The sequence below is a fragment of the Taeniopygia guttata genome, chromosome 4, assembly GCF_048771995.1.
Source record: "Taeniopygia guttata chromosome 4, bTaeGut7.mat, whole genome shotgun sequence".
NCBI lineage: Eukaryota > Metazoa > Chordata > Aves > Passeriformes > Estrildidae > Taeniopygia > Taeniopygia guttata.
Window position 1 is genome coordinate 49,496,014 of NC_133028.1, and position 20,220 is coordinate 49,516,233.

Consider the following 20,220-nt stretch of genomic DNA (forward strand, 5'->3'; position numbering starts at 1 on the left):
TTTAGAAAGGTCTGACACTCACTGAGAGGGAGAGGTCTGCAGGAAGGAGAACACATTTGGTTTACATTTGCAGGTTGAGTGTTAAGAAGAGACCCTCAATCTCTTCAACAGGCTCGAATGGAAGCGGAAAGAAAGATCCCCTGACTAGCATAGCCTCTGTGAGAGAAAGGATTGAGCCAGCCAGGTGTTGGTTTTCACTTCATTTTTGCTTAGTACTTTTTCAGTCAGACCCTTGCTAAATGCCACAAGTAACGATATTTTAGTGCAAGCTACAAAAATCTCATTTTATTTCCACTTGATTTTGCTAGAAAACTTCCATACCAACACACGTGTGTGGGTATTGCATTTCTTTTCAGTATATCTGGTAGCACTTGGAGATATAATGGTATATAGGTATAATGTGTGTTGGGCTTCACTGTTTATTGCTAAGCCACAAATCCACTTCTTTTATTCCAAAGTGGAGTTTGCTCCCTCCTCTTGGGTTCTAGTCCTGATAGAAAATCAGGGTGCTGTTTGCAGTTTTCCTTTTTCCTTAACACACACACAGACACACAGAAATACATCGAAATTCCAGGAATGTAATTTTTTTTTGCTTTGATTTCAAGATTACCACAGAGCTCACTTTATCAATGTGCAATGTTATCAGAAAACTACCAAGAGAAAAAGTGAATCCAGGCATATTCAAATGCTACTCAAGAGAATAATCAGCCAAAATTTAAAGCTTCTCCCTATGACGCTATCATTCTTCATCTTTCTCTGAACCTATAGTGAGCATCTTTTGCTGTATGCACAGAATTCAACAAAATCCTTGTATTGTTCCCTTATTTTTTTGTGAAGGACATTGCTTTACGTGCAAGAAGCATCTGCATCCCTGCAGACCATCTTAGTTACTGGAACAGTGCTTGTCTTCGCCATGAAAATAATATTTTGATTTTTCTTTTGTATGAGTCTGATTTTTATAACTCCTTTGTGATGACTTAATACTGTAATAACTAAAATATTTAAAGGTATTAACATTTCCTAAGGTTAGATTAACAGATTAATGTTTTACCTTTCCCTAGTCAGAGAAAGCTCAACTAAATACCCCCCCACCAGTTGCTCACTTCCCTGTCTGTCTCTATTATAGGGTAAAAACCCTATGCCTTCTTCTGTATAGTCTCCTATGTAACTGTATAGTTACAGTCTCCCTAAACTCATTCTTCATCTCTTGATTACACTTTTAAGTGCCTCTTCTCAAATCCCTTTTAAATCCCACTTCCCTTCTACTTCCATGAGTAATGTACTTTAAGGTGCAGAGCTAATTCAGCCTATCTACATTTTGCCCGTCACCTTTACCTGTCTGACCTACCTCTATGAGCAAAGGACAGATTGTGGTTAAAGAGTGTATGTTGTTATTTTTACCAGAAAGAGTTTAAAAGTAGAGTACTTATAGTGTTACAAAAGGCATTAAACATACAGGTTTTCTGTGATTGTGAGGAGAGGTCCAGTAACACTTCATGACAGATTCGGATGCAGAAATCTTAAGACTTTGGTACCTTTAGTGAGTGAGAGATTTAAAGGTGGAAACCACAAGAGGGTAACTGATGCTAATGCATGCCTCAGCTGAGTATTGCTCGAATCATAAGGGTGACATGTTAGTTACTTATATCCCACATTATTAACCAAATCACATTGATCTGTATATTAATCAGTGGAGATGTCATGGCAGCACAGAGCAAGAAATTGCTATATGCAAAACAATGTGATGGAGCTGCAGTTTTCCTGTGTGCTTTTGACTGTGACCAAACAGATCTAATGCATAGCTTGCTGTACAGTTTTTCTGGTAACTGTAATAGATAAAAAAAAAAAAAACAAACCTAAACCCAAAATCATCTACAGCTTTGCAAAGCTGTTGAAGCACTCTGATCCCTTGTGAGACAGTGCCACAGGGGAGCAGTCCTGGGGAGTCAGCTCCAGGCTCACGCTGTGCACCCAAGCTTTGGATTCACATGGAGGCTATTAGACACATTAGACACCTCCAAAACAGGCTTTACTAAAGCTGACACTATGGTAGCTAAGAGGAAAGGCTGGGGTGAAGGCATTAAGCCTAAACCCCATGGAATGTTACGCTTTGCTTGAGGCCAGGCTCGCAGCAAAGCATCTCTGAGGAGCTGGCACCTCATCAGAGCAGAAATCTGTGACACAAAAAAGAGATGAGGAAATCCTTCTCATTTTCCCCCACTCTTCTAACACCATACAGTGATTAGAGCACTTAAGCTGGGTGTCAGAGATTGGCTTTTTACAAATGACATTAGGATTTGTGTGGCTCTGTACCCTGTAGCAATGTCCTAGTGCCATGGGAAATACCCTGACCTGACAGCCTAAGGCCCGCAGGCCTCCAGGACTAGCCCTGACTGAAAGTGGAGAGGAACAGGTGTGGATTTATGTATGTATTTTTGTCATCAGGGACATAAATTCCCTGTGCTGGAGACATAAGTATGTTATAAACATACATGTATGAGTGCTCCATTGTGGTTTCTGCCTCAGTTGGGAGAGTCGTTGCCTGGGTTTGTAAGATTGAATAGATTAAGTTCAAGATACCACCAAAGGAAAAGGGCGGAAAAAACCATCTCGGGACCACAGCTAGAAACTAGACTGTGAAAATAGATAAATAAAGAGTCAAGTTTCAATGCTCATTTTGGTGGGGATCTTGTCTGGGTATCTTGGCAGGAATATACGAACAACTGTTACTCAAAAAAACACCACCACCACTCTTAACTGTGCATGTTTGGGGAGCAAAGATCTGATTCATTGTGTGCTCTTAATGCGGGAAAACCAAACAGGAGAGAGGAGAGTGAAGTGTGAGAGACTGACACCTGAGACCCTGATTAGGGAGATCAGAGTGTGGGGGCACCGAGAACTTGGGGTGGAGACCTTGCTTGAGAGGAGGCATCTGGTAGGAGGCAGAGCAGAAGGCCAGGCTGCTACAGCTGCCAGCAGTCACCCAAGCACAATGAATGATCAGGGTTTAAAATGCATTCCTTGGCATCCCAGGCATTTGGAAAGGACTGCTTTTGAGGATCTAGTCTTAGCCCCTCAACAACTGAAACTAAGATGTCTCTTAATAATGTGCTAAAATATTGTCTTTCTCTAGTTATGTCACAATTTTATTGCATCTGCTTGAGACAGAGGGGCAAGCCTGTAATATGTGTGGATGGGACACAAAAGCCAGCAAAGTTGTTTGGGGATGAGGATGCCACTTTCCACAGCTCTGTGGAGAACTGCAGTCGCCGTATGTACCAAGGGAGTTGAAGCTACATAAACCTGGGCTAAGACTGAGGCTGAGGAAGCCCAGTACCCATAAAACCTGGTGCCCAGCTTCTCATTAGCAGCACACTGGAGGCAGGACAGACTCAGTAAGGACGGAAATCAGTTATTCCTGCTGCCTGGGGAGAGCCTCACTGCATGTGACCTGACTTGGTACAAACCCTCCAGGTTTGGAGGATGTGTCTTTCTGTTAAAATATCACGTGATGCTTCAGTAATATTTTCCATCCTGTCAATCTACAGCCTAAGAAATGACCATGGCCTATAGAGTACTAAAAACTGGAGCCACCTCACTTGTTTTCCTCCAGGCAGCAGAGAACCCTTATCTGAAGCAGGCTATGAACCTGCCCTTGCTGCAGAGAGCCTCACAAGGCTCTGTTTGGGTTCAGTAAAGAAGGCTGGTCATTTTTCCTGGAGGCAGCAGGAAGAGAGGGTGGATGGCAGCAGACCTGTCTGTCTACAGGGTGGGATGAGGAGCTGGGAGCACTGGGAAACACTTGTTTTGACAAGGACAGTGCTGGGAAGACTTCTGGGTTGGTGTCAGCTTTGCATCTTGGCTCCTCTGTTCCTCTGGCATCCCTGGCAGAGCTGCACACCATGCCAGTGCAGGCAGCTGTAAGATCCTGGATCCTGGAAATCACTTTAGGGATTTCCACAACTCTCCTGCACCTCAGTTCAGTGTTACCAGCCCAATGCCAGCTTTCTCACCTTAGATTTCAAGCACTCTAAATTTGGGATGTTCTTTTTTAAGCTGCGACTTTAGGATGCATTGTATACCTGTGGGCTGCTTCTCAACATTGCTTGCTTTCCTTTGTTTCTCCTCCTCAGTGTTTAACAGCTTGCCTTTTCAAAACTTCCATGGCGCTGGACTGATTTTTGGTTCGTCATCTTGGGGACCGCTCAGTAAAGCTCTCAGCCGCCAAAGGTCAGGCATGCCACAGAAATGCCTATTAATAGGTCTTAAGTGCTGGTTGTGTCTAAACCGGCATTTCTTGGAAAAAGGTTTCTTGGAGACCGGCGGCTCTCTGGACTACTGTAAAGGTGCAGGGCCAGGCTGCCATCCATAGGGTGTCCCTATGCAACCACACATCCTGCATGGGGACACAGGGTGCAGAGGAATAGTTTAGAGAATAAAATAGCTGTTTAGCCACTGCTGCGTGTAGAACGAGGGTGCACTTGCTGCTGACACGCTGCGCGCTCAGCCGGTGCCCTGGGAGTTATCCCCAGCAGCCGGTGCCGCCGGCTCCCCGGGGAGCTGGGCAGTGGCAACATCCCTGTAGGCATGGACAGCTCTCCTCTTCCAAGAGGTGTCCGGGCGCCTTTATTCCGGCAAACACAGACGTTTAAAATAGGATTTCAGCAGGCCAAAGTGACGCCGGCTCTATGTATAGTCCGCGCCTGGGGCCGTCCGAGTGAAGACCATCTCGGAAAGCCCGCAGGACCCGGGCCCGTCCTGGGATGTGCAGGGCCAGCTCCCCCGCGGTGGCCAGACCGGCTGCCCTGTGCCGGCGGGCTGCGGGGGGAGCTGAGCCCGACCCGACCCCTCCGCCCCCCGGCGGCGATGCCCGCCCGGGCCGGGAGCCGGCGCGCCGGGCGGAGGAGGGGACGAGAGAGGAGGGGAGGGGAGGGCGAGGAGGGGGGAGGGCGTGGGCGGCCGCTGCCCCCCCGTCCCGCCGGCACGTGCCTGCCCGCCCCCGCGGGCCACTGCCGCGCCCCGACGGCCCCGGCATGGACGCGCCCGGCCAGCGGCCCGCCAGCCCCCGAGCCGGCCCGGAGGGCGCGCCGGCCGAGCGGGACCCGAGCACAAGCCCGAGCTCCAACCCTGGCCCGGAGGCGACCATCCAGGAGGAGGAGGAGGCGGCGTACGTGGAGATCCGCGTCTCGCCGCAGGAGCCGAAGGAGAACCGCCAGAAGCCCGAACTGGCCCCGGCCGGCGGCGCGGAGGGAGCGTCCGGTCCCGCACCGGACAGCGGAGCCGGGGGCACCGGGGATGGCGACTCGGTCAGCGGCGGACCCCCGGGGGAGGAAGCGAGGCCAGCATCCTTGGACCACGGGCGGGATCGCCCTCCTTCCCCGGCGGCGGCGGTATGCGGCGCTGATGCCGGCTCCGGCTCCGTGGAAGCGGCGGGGAGCGGCGGGACGCTGGAGGCGGGGGGCTGCCCGGAGTCCTCCTCTTCCTCCTGCCCTTCGCCCGTGACCAAAGCGGACGACTTTCCCGCAATGGGCGACCCTACGTCGACGGAGGGCAAAACCTCCTCGTCGTCCTTCGGCTACGAAAGCGAAGTGGAGGATGAGGTCGCGGGGCGCAAGGCGACTCCCCCCGGCGCCCCCCCGGGCACCCCTCCCGGCGGCGGCCGCGATGAGGCGCACTATATCAGCACGCAGGAGATCCAGCTCAGCGAGGTGGACCACGACATGGACTTCGACGCGGGGCTGGCCGCCCGCTGGGACTTCGAGGATAACAACGTGATCTACTCCTTCGTTGACTACGCCTCCTTCGGGAGCGACGAGACCCCGGGGGACACGCTGACGGAGGAGGAGGAGAATAGCTGCTACCTTAGCACGACCACCAGCGACCCCAACAACCAGACGGACAGCATCGACAACACCAGCAGCACCGAGATCGTCAGCCTTACCTCCGAACACGACACCCCCGGCGGGGACAAGCGCGCCAGCTCGGGGGAAAGCCAGTCCAAGCAGCCCGGCCGCCCCGGCGGGAGCCCGGGTGCCCAGCTTCTCCTATCAATCAAAGCCGCTTCCCGGGCTATAAATGAGTCTAGCAACGTGCACGGAAAGCAAAACACTGTTTACGCTGCCAAGCATGAAGGCGACATGAGTCTCCGTGTCGCCGCGGCTCCCGACCGCAGCGCGAGTTTAAAACAGGATGCGGTCCGCGACCACGCGAAAAAGTTCATCGCGGTGCCCGCGCGGCTGCAGACGCGCTGCGGGGCCGCCAGGGCAGGGGAACACTCGAGCGGCGCCTCCAGCGCCGTCAGCGAGTTGGACGATGCCGACAAAGAGGTGCGAAACCTTACGGCCAGGGCTTTCCGCAGCCTGGCGTACCCCTATTTCGACACCCTGCGCCCCGGCTCCCGCGCCTCCTCCGCCTCCCTATCCGACAATGCCCTGGGCATCAACCGCTGGTCCACCTACCTGGACCTCAAGTGCGGCAGTCTGGGGCCGAGAGCCGAGCCCAGCCTGCTGCGCTCCGGCCGCTCGCAGACCAAAGCCCTCGAGTTCGTGGTCAGCAAGCTCGACGGGGAGATCGCCCATGTCGAAACGCCGCGGCGGCTGCGGGCGGGCTCCCGGGTGGTGACCCTGCTGGACCTCGGCGATGCCGCCGAGGCCGGGGAGCCGCCGGCGGCGGAGGGCGGCGGGAAGGGGTCCAGCAAGAAGTCCAGGTTCGCCTCCAGCCTCCTCAAAAACGTCATCTCCAAGAAGATGCAGCTGGAGCACGAGTTCAAGATGGAGCGGGGCGAGATCACCGACACTTCCTACACCGGGCCGGGCGCGGGCCGGGAGCCTGAACCCACCGGCGGCAGTGCCGGCCGGGAGCGGCACCGGGAGGGCGGCGTGCAGCGGCAGAACTCCCGGCACTCGGAGGGCGGCTCGGACTGCACCGCGGCGCCGGCGGAGGATGCGGCCGAGGGCGGCGGGGGCCCCTCTCCGGCCTCCAAGGCGTCGACGCCCCGCGAGGGGAACCGCAGCCTGGACCGGGCGCTGTCGGAGGAGCTGTGCGAGGTGAAGCGCAGCGCCTCGGAGGCCATCAAGGCCACCTTCCTCCGCAGCCAAAACAGCGCCTTCAGGTCCTGGAAGGAGCGGGAGGCGGAAAGGAAGGAGGAGAGGGCGCCCGTCGGTAAGCTGAAACTCTCTCCCAAGCACGACTGGCGAGCCGACCTGGGCGAGATCTCTGCCGGCAAGTGCACCAAGATGTCCCGCCTGTTCGTCCCCGCCATTCAGCACACCCCTCGGGAGAAGGAACCCGGCAAGAGGGCGACCAAGTGCTCCGCCGCGGCCGCCGCCGTGTCCTCGGACTCCGGCGGCGCTGCCGCCACCTCGCCCCCCGCCGCCAAGCCCAAAGCCCCCGAGATCAAGATCAGCCTGGGCAGCCTGCAGCAGCCCCGGGACGCCGCTTTCAGCATCGCCCAGCTGCTGACACCGCAGATCGCAGGCCGGCCGCCGGAGGAGGGCAGGGGACTGCCGCTCAAGCCTCTCAAGGCCGGCGACGGCCCCGACAAAGTGCCACAGTTCCTGGTGCGCGACGTGAGGGACAGCAAGTACAGAGCCCAGGGGATCCTCCACCAGGTACGGGACGTGCGGAAGCTCATCAAAAGCTCCTACAGCGCTGATTCGGGAGATAACAGCAGCGACAAGGGCAGCGGCGCCTCCGAGCAAGGCGGCCCGGAGCAGAAGCCCCAGCAGCAGCAGCAGCAGCTGGTCATCGCCGGTGTCCCCCGGTCGCTCTCCCCCGTGGTCATCACCTGCCAGGCGGTCGGCCACACCGGCAACAAGCCCACCGAGGCGGGGGCCAAGGCGGCGGGCAGGGCGCCCGCCTGCCCCCCGGAGGGCACCGTGCTGGTGCACCGCACCTCGGGCAGGCTGCCAGTGGCCACCATCGCCCCCAACAAGAGCGATGCTCGCCAGCCGGCTGTGCTCAAGATCGTTTCCAAATCCTCTGCGCCCTGGCGGCACCAGCCGCCGCCGCCGCCGCCCCCCGAGAGGGGCCGGGCACCGGAGGAGGACCCGCGGGAGGAAAGCAAGGCAGCGCCGGTGCAGAACGCGCTGGAGAAGCTGACGGCGGCGGTGCGGAGCATGGAGGAGCTCTACAGCTTCAACAAGCGCGAGTGGAAGCGCAAGAGCGACCCTCTGCCCATCACCGACAGCCACGTTCTCTCCCTTATCGCCAGCCAGGAGCGGGGTGCCGGGTCCCGACCCGCCGCCGCTGCCGCTCCGCCCCCGCCGCCGCCGGCGGACAAGGCGGAGGAGCCGTCGGGCAAGGGGCCGAGCAGCGAGCGGCTGCCCCGCCGCCTCTCCAACAGCACCGCCGACAAGGTCTCGGCCAAGGCGGCCGCCTTCGAGAGCCTGGCCCGGCAGCGGCAGCGCGGCCCGCCGGCGCCCCGCGCCGAGCCCTCCGCCGCCCCCCGCGCCCTCCTCACACTCCGCGGGGCGGGCGGAGCCGCGGCCCCCGCGCCGGCCAAGCTCCCCTCCGAGGGCGGCCTGCGGGGCCCGGCGCCGCCGCGCTCCCCTCGGCTGCCCGCGGGCGGCGGCGGCGATGCCGAGCGCGGCCCCGACTGCGGGAACTATCTGTCCCTGCCGCTGAAGGCGACCGCCGAGCCCGGCTCCCCCCCGTCCGCGGGGGCGACGGAGGGCGGCGGCGTCCGCCCCAGCCCGGTGTCTGCGTCGGCGGCGGCGGCAGCGCTGTGCAGCCTGCAGCCCTTCGGCACGTCCAAGCAGACCAGCCCCAGACCGCCCCCCGGACCCCCGCCCGCCGAGGAGCCCCCCGCCGCCGCCCCGCCGCCCGCCGAGGGTCCGCCCGCCGCCCTGTACCGCCCGCCGCTGCCCTTCGCCGCCCTGCCCGGCGCCGCGCCGCCTCCGCTGCTCTGCTTCTCGCCCTCCGTGCCCGCCGCGGCCACAGCGACCGAGCCCTTCCCGCAGACGCAGCGCAAGGTGCTGCTGGACGTGAGCACCGGGCAGTACTACCTGGTGGACACGCCCGTGCAGCAGCCCCTCAAGCGGCGCCTCTTCGACCCCGAGACCGGGCAGTACGTGGAGGTGCCGGTGCCCCAGCAGCCGGCCGTGGCTCCCGTCCCGCTGCCCCTCTCGCCCCTGGCCCTCAATGCCGGTGCCTATGGCGCCACGTACATGCTCTACCCCGGGCTCCTGCCCGCCGCCACCGTGCTGCCCGCCGGCGCCCTGCAGCGCCCGCTGTCGCACTCGGGCAGCGATGGCAGCGCCCCGGCAGAGCCCGGCAGCCCCGCCGCGCCGGAGGCAGCTTTTGCCGAGAGCCCCTACTACGTGGCTACCAGCAAGGGCCCGCCGCCGCCGCGGCACGGGGCGGCCGAGGCCAAGCCGGTCATCAGCATCACAGCGCCGGCCACCGGCCCTCGCATCGTCGCGCCGCCCTCCTTCGACGGCACCACCATGCGCTTTGTGGTGGAGCACCGGTGAAGAGCGCGGGTGAGTGGGTGCTGCCTGTCGGGCACGGCAGTCGCCGCTGATGGGTCAGGGCAGAGCGGGTTAATGGCCAAATGACAGCAGTGCCACAGCTTCTCCTCAGAGGAGAGAGGGTCCACGGAGGGGCCCTCACCAGGGTGTAAAATATAGAAAGGTTAGGCACTGCCCTCGGTGCAGTTCAGTAGTCTTTGGAGCTTCTTTTTTTTGCCGTTTCAGAGAAGTACGCCATAGCCACTCATCACACAACATGTATTAGTGCAGCCCCATGGCTGGGGCATCTCCCATTGCTCCTGGGGATGTCAGTGTGGTTGAGCATCTCTGGACTCATCTTACAAGCCATGAAAGAGCCCCTTCACCTTGGCATCACATCCTCCTCTTGTCTCACATCTCTCCTCTTCCTCCCAAGGGGAGGTGAGCACCTCTCTCTTTCCCCTGTATCTGTTTCTCCCCAGCCTCAAGAAGAGTGTGAGAGGAGTTAATGAAAGCAAACCCTTATTTTGGGTCCTTCTTGTTAGTGGGGTGAGAGAGCAGGATGCATGGAGCAGTCCCAGGTGTGCTCTCCTGGAGCCGTGGGGCTGCTGGCAGGGGCAGATATGCCCACAGCTGCCTGTGCTGTAGGAGGGCTCCCCAGGGCACTGCTGCAAAGCAGTTTTACACAGCAACTCTGAGCTTGTAGTGCCAGAGTCCTGACAGTGTCCAGCTACCTGGGGCTGTCACCCAGGGCCAGCCTCCAAATTAAGGGATGTGCATGCAGGGACAATGAGTACCTGTCCTGGAGTGAGGAGGAGGGCACAGGACTGGGCATACAGCATGCACTGAAACCAGTGTGGTGCAGTGTGTCCTGCACAAAATAACCAAGAGATGATGACATTTCATTATTTTAGAACACCTGAAATATTACAGAAGTGCCTTCAGGACTGGTGTCCCTGCTCCTTCTGCCTCTTGCATTAGAATGTGTGGCTCATCTCTATCAGTATTAGGCAGAACTGCCAAATCTTCCATGGCTTACCAAGGATTCACAGAGCTGGTTTTTTGGTGCATATGAAAAGGCAAAGAGAAAGAGTGGAAGAGTGGCAACAGCCAGAAACTTGGGTTTGTCACCAGTTTGTGCTGTGCTTTGTCCAGTTGCATGCCTGAGGATAAATTTTGTCTTCCAGTACTTGGTTTATTTATTTTGCTTTAATTTTTTTTTTTTTTTTAGTTTGCAGCATCTATTACATAGTAGATTATTTGTTGAATGAGACCTTATTGATGTGATTTATACACTTATTTCTCTGCTTGTAATTATTTTATCTTGAAAGTTCCATTATTTTATCCTGGCTGTGGATGAAGTTGTTTTCATTGGCCCTTATGGGTCACTCAGGACAGGCAACATGCCAGTTTAACTTGAGCTCTGCTGAGCTACTTGAGTTCATCTTGCCAGTAAAGTCAGAGAACCTAGATGAAATGGCAAAAAGTAGTTCATTATTTTCCATTTGGCTGGAGGTTGAGCTGAGATGGAATTATTAGCAGAATTAATAGCAGAAGGAATTTGTTAGATATCAGACTAGAAGACGTTTTTGAAAAGGTGGGGTATATAGTAGATGCACTTGTAACAGTAGCTATTTAAACAAAAATGTGCGGCTTTTCTTGTGTCTTTTTCACTCTTTGAAAGTGAAAAACATCATATTTCCTGGTGTGCCCTGCCCCTCAGTTCCCAAAGGGTTATCCTGTTATCTTGTATTTGGCTTGCCTTCAGTGCCTGATGAGGCAGGTGGTGCTGTCACCAAATTGCTCTTTCTCACTGGGAAGTTAAAGCAGCAGCCCTGCTTTGTTGTGCTGTGTCAGGGCTCTACCACTGCAGAACTGTGTGAAAGCTGCCTCAGAAGACTTGTGGTGCATACTCAGTACAGAAGGTCATTCAGCAGTGTGCAGACTTGAGTTTCATTTTACCATCCTTTCAATCTTTGATCATGCCAAGGCATTTGTTGTCTCATACAGACAGGGGTGCCCCCTCTGGGCTGTCTCAGACCTGCTGAGGGACGTGTCCTGCTGCTGGACAATGGATGAACTTTTCTCCCTTGACCTGTTTTTTTTTGGTTTTGTTGGTTTTTTTTTAATAAATCATTTTAACTGCATACTGCAGAATGTGTTTAACTTGTCATTAGACTTGATTATTCCTGTATCTTGTCTCTCCGTGGAAAATTAGGTATATGCCACAGGAGAATCACATCTGTAGCTTTCTCCTTCCTGTTATTTTCATTCACCTACATAACTTTCATGTCCCTGTGGATAATTTTTTCCTCTTCTTCTCTCCTTTGATGTCTACTTTTATTTTCCATTATTTTTCTCTATCTTTTGTCATTCCATTCCTATTGAAAAGCCTTTGTTTTCTCAGTGCGCTGTTTTCCCCCTAACACTGTGGTGTTTTTCTCCAAGAACAGCAGTATAATTTCATGTGAATCTAAGGGTGAACTGTTGTTAACTTTTTTATTCCAGTTAGTAGCTTTCACACCAGACCAGGGTGTTTTGATTGCAACAGTGCTGTGCAGATCCTAAAATGGATTTAAAACCAGCCAGATTTCATCCTTTGAGTGCAAGAGTTGAATAAAGTACTGTCCTTTCAGGTCCCTTTTTATTTTTAACTAGGCAAAATGAGTTGGATGAATGCTCTTTTTCTCCACTCCTGAATTCTTTTCTGCACTGCACATATTCTCTTCTTCCTTTCTTTGCTCTATTTCTTTCACATCTTCATTCACAAACTGTATCACTGTGTCAAGGACTGCTCCATCTTGGTCTCTGTCACCTGTGGGAGGTCAGTGTGTCCTGAAGTTTTGGTAATGGTCTGATGCCTGTGGTAGATTGACACCAAATCCTCTGTACATCTGCTGCTCTTCCAGCACTTCCCTTTGTGTCTGGTGCTCTTTTCTGCATAATCATTGAGATAAAATGGATCCCATCAATTTGTGTTCTGACAAAATCCAAGCTACCATTTCTGAAATATTCTTGAGTTTTTGATATGCAGAAAATAGTGGAAAATATGTGCACAATTCTGAGTGATATCTTAAGGTTGCTCCTCTCCTTCATCTTCTTCATTCACAGTAAATGGGGAGCTTTAGCAACATCATCCTTGCCTGCTGCACTTCTTCCTTGATGCTAATTTTCAGTTCAAATAGATTTGCATCCAAGTCTAAACAGAACTGACCTGTAAGAGAGTGAACTGACTGACAGGAGCTCATTCCCAGTATGAGTGAATGAAAATGTGCTTTTAACTTTTGTATCTATTCCTATGTTTTACTCTCTGGAGTTGCTGCCTTGTGTTAGGTAAATAAATGAGAAAAGGACAGGCAGCAAAGTAGAAAGCAACTGTAGCAAATTGTGCTGCCAATATTAGAAGGGTATTTTTCATTGTTCTTTTTAAACCATGAGCATAGACACCTTACAGGTACAGGAATACATATGCAAATATACTTATCAGTTGTGTCTTCTTCCTAACTGCTATCACATAATCTATGCTTTCTTTTAAAAATTAATTTTGTGTGAATAGTATATAAAATTATTTTACATCCTCATAAATTGGTATTTTTACACTTTTAGTTGTTCCCTGTTCAGCAGGATGTATGTTCCACATTACTAAGTCAAGAAGTCAACTTACAGTGTAATATGCAGTACCTTGGACTTACTTATGCTGATGCCTTTGCTGAGAATTTAGTAAAGAATTTATCCAGGTTTAGTGGGAAATACTGGGATATTCCAAGAACATAACAGGCTCTAACATTTGATCTAGTAAATCAGTCTACAAATGGAAATAAGCATGACCACGTGTACAAAACTGTGGCTACTTAGGAAACATTTCAATAGTGCTGAGCCTTGGTACCAATAAAAGTTCATGGTGGCCTTAGTGACTCCTCCTGCCCAAGATGATTTCCTGAGCCAGTATTTAAGTATTGACTGCACAAATCTTAGAGCACATGGGGATGGGTTGTTTCCCTTTTCCTGGTGTATTCCGTGCTGGGTGCTGTGTTGGTAAGGAAAGCGCCCAGGTCTTTAACTGAGCAGATGGATCACTTAAATCCCACAGAGCTCACATTGCCCTCTTTCCACCGATGTCCATTGGCTTCCCCAGGACCAGTCTGCTGGGAGCCGTGGGCTTGTAAGGCACAGCACGTTCCACACCTTGAGCAGCAAGGATGGGTCAAAACACCAGGGCTGCCCAACAACTGACTCGGTCTGAAAACCTGGGTGCCCTTGGCTAAATGTTGCTGGTAGCTTAGGAGATGAGGAGCAAGAGTAGTGTGATGGCAAAGGAGGTATTTATGCACTTCTCTAGAGGAGTGAAAATTGTTCAGATTGCTGTGGCAGCTCTCTAGCAATCTGTATTAATGATGCTTTTCTGGTTTTGTTTGTTTTTCCACAGGGATAAAGAAATGTGCTTCTTTAATATGAAATACACTTGGTAACTCTTCAACATTAATCCTAAAAACTGCTTCTACAGTTTTCTCAATTTTTTTGCTTCATCATACAAAACAAGCATGTAAGTTTCTTGTTTTCTCCTAAATGCCCCCCTGATTTGGAGTATGCCTACATTTAATTATGTGAGCAGCATTAAATTACTGCATTACTTTGTGCAAAGTTCTTTTTGTACTGAAGCCAATCTGCAAGCTTTAGGCATTGCCTCTGTACTGGTAGCTAATGGTAGCTGTAAAATGCAGGGTGTAAATGCAGCAGTGTTTCAGTGTGGATCACCACACAGCTTCATTCAGGTCGCTGGAAGGTGTTGTGATGATCCAGAGCAGACCTGCAGCTCTTCAGAAATTAAATAAAGCCCTCAGGTCTCTCCTATTGCAGTAAATGAGGGTCTTCCATATAGGTTTTAGTCACAATTGGCAATCAGATGGGTTTTTGTACTCTCTACTTCTCACTTGGAATTGCAAATGAAGAGAGCTGTAGTGTTAAATTCATCTTTGGTGTTTATTTTTTGCCATGGTTCAAAACAAACTGTGTATATGTCAGGAAACACATTTGATTGCTTTCATGTTTTGTTTGCTCCTCTGTACTGTGTTGAATATCACAAGTTGCCTTAATTAGGACAGCCTTTAAATACTGGGAAACCAGAAACTGAATGTAATATTTTAAAATCCTGGTTCTAAAGGAGAGAACAGCATTTATTTTCCTTTAAGACTGCAGTCCATTCTTCCTTAAATTGCAATGTTCTTGAAAACATAATCCTAGTCACTGCCCTGTGAGATTAATTTTTAAATGTTACAGCCTCAGTACTATGCAGTTGTTTCTTTAGCTGTTTGACAGGTTTATCTGAGGGCTACAATTACAATTTACTAAGAAAATATTTACCTTTTGAACAAAAAAACATGCAATAACATTACTGACAGTGCAGTGATTTATATGTCCAACTCAACTCAAACTGATTGTTTTGTTACCAGCAACTAGTTTGTCTCAGAAAAAGAGAATTGTTATTATGACAGTAAAACTAAAATTCAATAGTCTGTTCCCTGCCCAAAATTTTGGTTAAGTGAAGCACTTTGGGAAGGAAATAAATGTAAGAACAAACCTAAATTATATAAAGCTTTCTTGAGGTAACAGATTAGAATTTTAAAGTCTAAATGCAAACCCCAAAAGTCTTTATTTAAGCATTTGCCCACAGGCAGGATTTTTCCTCCACCTGTTCTCAAGGCTTCCTGCAGCTAGGAAAGTTTCAGTGTTTCCCATTTTTTAAAAAAGCCCTGGGTTTTCATTTTCCCGAGTAACTCACAAGGTACAGAAAAGTCAGGTAGAACTGTCTTTAACCATATGTGTCAGATTGTATTTCAATGCAATTTATTTGTTTACAGGCACAAATTGTAATTGCCCTCAGGATGAAATGCACTACAAGTGTGCAGATAGGGAGTGATTTCTCATGTATCTTCTCACTCATTTTCATCATTGTGGAAATCCAGTGAATATTCTAACCCTATTTAAAGAGCTTGGTGTGCCCAGCTAGAGCACAGACTGTGTAAGGCTAATCCCTGTGCTCTTCAGCTGTACAGTCTGCATCACAAACTTTAACTTCCCTCTGGGATTTGGGCTGACTGTCTCTTAAAGGAGATGAATGCTTCTCCAACTTTCCCATGGCTGATAGGTCTGTAGGTGTTGTGATTAGAGCATCAGTGTTAAACAGAACAGTACTTGGGACTGCAGGGCAGTGCAGGTACCAGAGTAGGAGGTTCCCTGTGACATACACGTGTGCAGGACGTTCAGTATAATACTAGCATCCCTGTTCCACAATGTTCCTGTCCTACCTTTTCCTATATCGGTGCTCGGAGGGGAGTTTCATGTTGCAGTTTACAAGATATAGGTTTGCACACACAACCTCAGGTTTACAGTTTCACCTGGTGTACTTGAAAGGAAAAAAAAAATGCATAGAAAACAACTGCCCAGGATTTCAACACGTGTTTGTTGGAGGTAAATTTTGCAGGGTTTTTTTTTTTTCTTTCACTGCCTGTGAAGATGAAAGGAATGAAATGAGGGAATACCAACAGCTATTTATTTTCTCAGGGGAGTTTACATCAGTGGAATGTGTCAATTCTAATGTCAAACAGTGTTTACTTGATTTTGTCTATTACTAAAAAGACTTCTTGTTTGCATCAAGGGGTCAGTGTTGCAAGGTGCTTCGCTTCGCTAACCCAGCAAAGCCTTACATGCATCTCCAACTTCAGATATTTAAGCAGATTCCTGGGGACTCCAGTGGAAGGATTTTTTCCTTCGCCCATCTATGCAAAGCTTTGCTGAACTCATCCCAGAGTGCTGAATGCCTTGCAGACCTGAGCACCAGGTTCTTCACTTTACAGAACCCGATCTCTGGGCTTGAGTCAAGCCGGAGCCAGCAAATAATGCCACAAAAGGTCACCAGAAAAAAACTCTGGTAATATGGTGCTCCTCCATGTATACCCAGTGGTGAATTTCTCCAGTGGATGGGGTGATGTGTAACCACATATCTTGGATTAGAGTCAAGCCCTCCATGTCAGGGCTCACAAGCTGCTAGTATTATATGTTTCACGGTGCAGTCATAGTATGTTACAGCTGAAATTCACCCCATGTGCAAAGCAGGGCAAAATCCTGTGCACCACTCAAGTTCCCCCCCAGCCCTGCTGTCAGGGTTTGAGGGCTGCTCCAGCCAACTGTCCATGCATTTTAGGTCAGGATCCAATTAAATGTTTGAGTGGGACTAGAGTGATGTACCAGAATGTTGTTCTGGTCTTCTGCAACAGGGTTGGTTTCAGTATCAAATTTAGCCCTTGGTGAATCAACTGGTGAATGATTTGAAATGTATTTATGGGTTGTGTGGGGTGGTTTTCCCCCTTTTCTATATTCAATGCTACCTTTATTCTTTAGTGTAGTGTTGATGGCCAAAGTGTCATTCCTTATGCTTACATATTGCCATTAACTTGTGGCTACCTGAGAACACATACTTCAAAAATGCTTGTGCTTTTTTTCACCTATTTCTTTTTTTTTTTATTTCTTCTTCCCCCTCTCCCCCCACCCCTTTATTTTTCCTCTAATTTTTAAAAGGGTGGGTTAGTTATCAGTGTCAAGATATTTAAAAGTGCAAATGTGAAGTAAGGCTAATGATTGTTAAGAGGATGTGGGTGCTATGTCTGATGAGAGAGGCGTGGGCTGTAAGGCAAAGGGGAAAACGCCGTGAACGCATCGTGTTGATGACTGTTGCCTGTGGAGGAAGAATTAAGAAACAGAAGATGTCTAACTGGAGAGGAATGGACTCTTTGAGCTGCTCTCAATGGAGACAACACTGTGGCAAGAGTGTAGCTGAAACCAAAAGTGATCCCGCTGCAAGGTGCCGTGGGCCTGGGATTGAAGGACGACGGAGTAGCTCTGGGAATTGCACAGCGGGAGCACTTCGGAGCATCACAGCCACGTGAGAACAGAGTGTCTGAAACTGCCAAGTACCAAAGTTTGTAACTGAATGAGTTGGCATTTGTATTATGTTGGGGTTTGTTTTGTTTTTGTTTTTTCTCTTGAATGTTATGATAAATAAAATGTATTTTTCAGTAAAAGACACACTGCAAGTAAGCCTGCAGTCCTGCTTGGTTGTATATTTGCAATGTTACCTTGGCTGTTGTGCAGAAGAAGTAAAAACAGAGGCACTACTTGGTTCAACATGTAAACAGCAACAGAAGAAAGGATTACACCAGAGAGCAGATAAGCAAAAACCCTGCACTCAGAGTCTCCATGAGTTTGTCCCAGTATTGAAAGTCTTTCAAAGTCTCTTTCTGACCTGATCTCTCTTCTCTCTTTATTCTTTCTTCTTACGACAAAGGGAAGTTGGCATTGCTTTTATTTTTTTTTTTTTAACCTAAATATAATCTAAGAAAGAACTCCCCAGCTTCAGTGAACTAACTTTGACTGGTGAATGAGTTTGAGCATCCAAAGAACTGCATGTTTGTTGTAATATGTTCAGAGGGAGCAATTGGTGGAGTGAATAGCTTTTCTCTCCTCACTCTCTATGTTACCTTCATTGCCTAATATTGCAATACAAGCAAAGATAAGATGAGTTTATTAGTGGATAGCATTATTGCTTGAACTATTACTAGGAAAAATCTTTTGCTACTTTAGTGTGTCCCTTCTATCTTCATGGAGATTGAAAAGGTTTCTGCTGTTAAGTCCAAGTGTTCAAAACAGCATGAGTCAAACACCAAAAAAAATCCCAAAATATACTTGAAAACTAAAGTATTACTTTTCCAGTTTAAAAGAACACTTTTGCTTAAAGGAAAACTGAAGCACTTTGGGTAACCAGGAGATAAAGGGTAACCAAAACAGGCACAAAATAATAGTGGGTGTGTCGAGCAGGGAGAAAGGCCTTGGATCACTTTGTTAAAATCAGAGAAGTCTGAAAATTGCAAAGGGACCTGGGGCTGTGAATTGGAAAATTTGGGAACTCTGCTTTTCTTGAAGGAGAGCTCCTGGAGCCTGATTTCAGTGGAGCTCTGTTACAAGATTTTCAGAGCACTGCTGGTTTCTCACAATAGATGGGAAACTGAAGCTGAAACCTCCACAAAAGAGAGGTCAAAAGTAAATAAACTGAGAGACATGAACTTTAACCTTTCCTTAAGAAGCCCAGTAATGCAACCAATGTTTGCCCAGCCACAAAGTGCCTCACACCACACGAATCCACTGAAATTTAAGTATGAGGATTTCTTATGATACCTTAAATGAACTGAAAGTAGGAATATGTCTTGGATTTGCAAGGATTGTTGGAGGAAATCTTGTAAGTTTCTACATAGTCATAAAAATATCACTGGTGGGAATGATGGTAAAAGTGCAACTCTATTGTGAAAAGGAGTAGGAACAAAGTAAAATGAGAAGTAGATAATTCTCTGATGTCAGATCTAAACAAGTTATCTAAGCACAGAACATAGCATTAAAAAATTCTAAAAAAAAAAAAAAAAAACTAAAAAAAAGGCACCTATATTAGAATTGCTGACCCCTCAGCTTGTTACTATTGAGAACATGTAATCTGCCTGCCAAACCCAAACTGTATCCATATATATATGAATATTTTTTTAAGAGTAGATGAAAAACACTCTTTAAAAATTAGCACTCCTGGACACCTGAAGGGGAAAGTTTCCAAGTCTCCATTGCAAGTGGGCTACTTTTTTGGACTTAGCTGGATTATCATTGCACTGTTCCTTCTGTGGCTTCCAATTAGAAAAGAGTGAGCATTTGTTTGCTTCTCTAAACTTCATATATGAATTACTGTTTAATTGCTACCACTACTGATTGCTTAAAAGTACATGTATTACCATTATTAAATACATATTTTACATCTTGATTAACCCCCACTGATTGGATAAACAGAGCATTTGCTTTGTTTGTAGCCCTAAATGTGTTTTCCCTTCAAATACAGGCTCGAGCAATGTATTAATTTCACCTTATTTTTAGAAGTTTGTTACTTTTGTTGTTTCTGTAGCTATGGAGCCCAAGGAAGGAAACCATGGCCCTCCATTACCCAGCTGCTGGACTAAACCTCTCCTGGAATCCCCATTATGTCCAGCTGTTGGGGTCAGATAGCTTCAGAAGCATCTGCTGCCGTGCCAGGGGGTATCCAGGATGACACATGTCCCTTCTGAAGGAGCAATGTGGGTCTCAGGGGCTCTGTTTAAGTGTCAAAGCTGTGGGAGGTTCACAATTGCCCTTCACAGGCTGGCTCTTAAATTTGATACAATTGAGAAGGGGTGAGCCTTGCTGGTAAGGTGTAAGGATTGCTGCTATCAAACGAAGATCTTACAGCTATAAATTGCATTATCTAGAACCTTTTTATTCTGATTTTGGGTTGTAAATTGATAGGCAAGCCTGGCAAAGTGGGGCTGAGGTGTCATCTGTTGATAACCCAACTCTTTCCAAGTAAAAGAGTGATGGCAGCTATTTAATTGTCCACCTTCTGTCTTTAGGGTGTCGGGTCACTGCAGGAGGAGACTACCTCTTGTTAGGTGACTGAGTAGGAAGCTCTGCTTTTATTTTTGTTTAGTGTGACACAAAGGGCAAGTATTAATAACAAATGCAAAAGCTTGTCTTCAGTGTGTTCCTGAAACAGTAGTGGAGGTATCAGAGTGTCTACAACAGGGTGCAGATTGTGAGTGGATGCTGAGAGCAGCATTGACACAGGAGTGCCTGGGTCTTACCTCTCCTCTGGGCTGAGGGTTTGGGCAGGCACCTCCAGCCCATGCTGCATCCCCATCTAATCTCCTGA

General features: G+C 49.5%; 1 protein-coding gene across 1 annotated transcript; it reads left to right on the forward strand.

Annotated features, from left to right (window-relative positions):
* Nucleotides 1–4,983: 4,983 nt before the first annotated feature.
* On the forward strand, nt 4,984–17,543 carry C4H4orf54 (chromosome 4 C4orf54 homolog). Its single transcript, XM_072928556.1, has one exon. The coding sequence runs from the start codon at nt 5,034–5,036 to the stop codon at nt 9,471–9,473; it is 4,440 nt and encodes a 1,479-aa protein (XP_072784657.1). The 5' UTR covers nt 4,984–5,033; the 3' UTR covers nt 9,474–17,543.
* Nucleotides 17,544–20,220: the final 2,677 nt, after the last annotated feature.

What these genes read in the sequence shown, in the direction of transcription:
- C4H4orf54 (XM_072928556.1), top strand. Translation starts at nt 5,034, where the DNA reads ATGGACGCGCCCGGCCAGCGGCCCGCCAGCCCCCGAGCCGGCCCGGAG.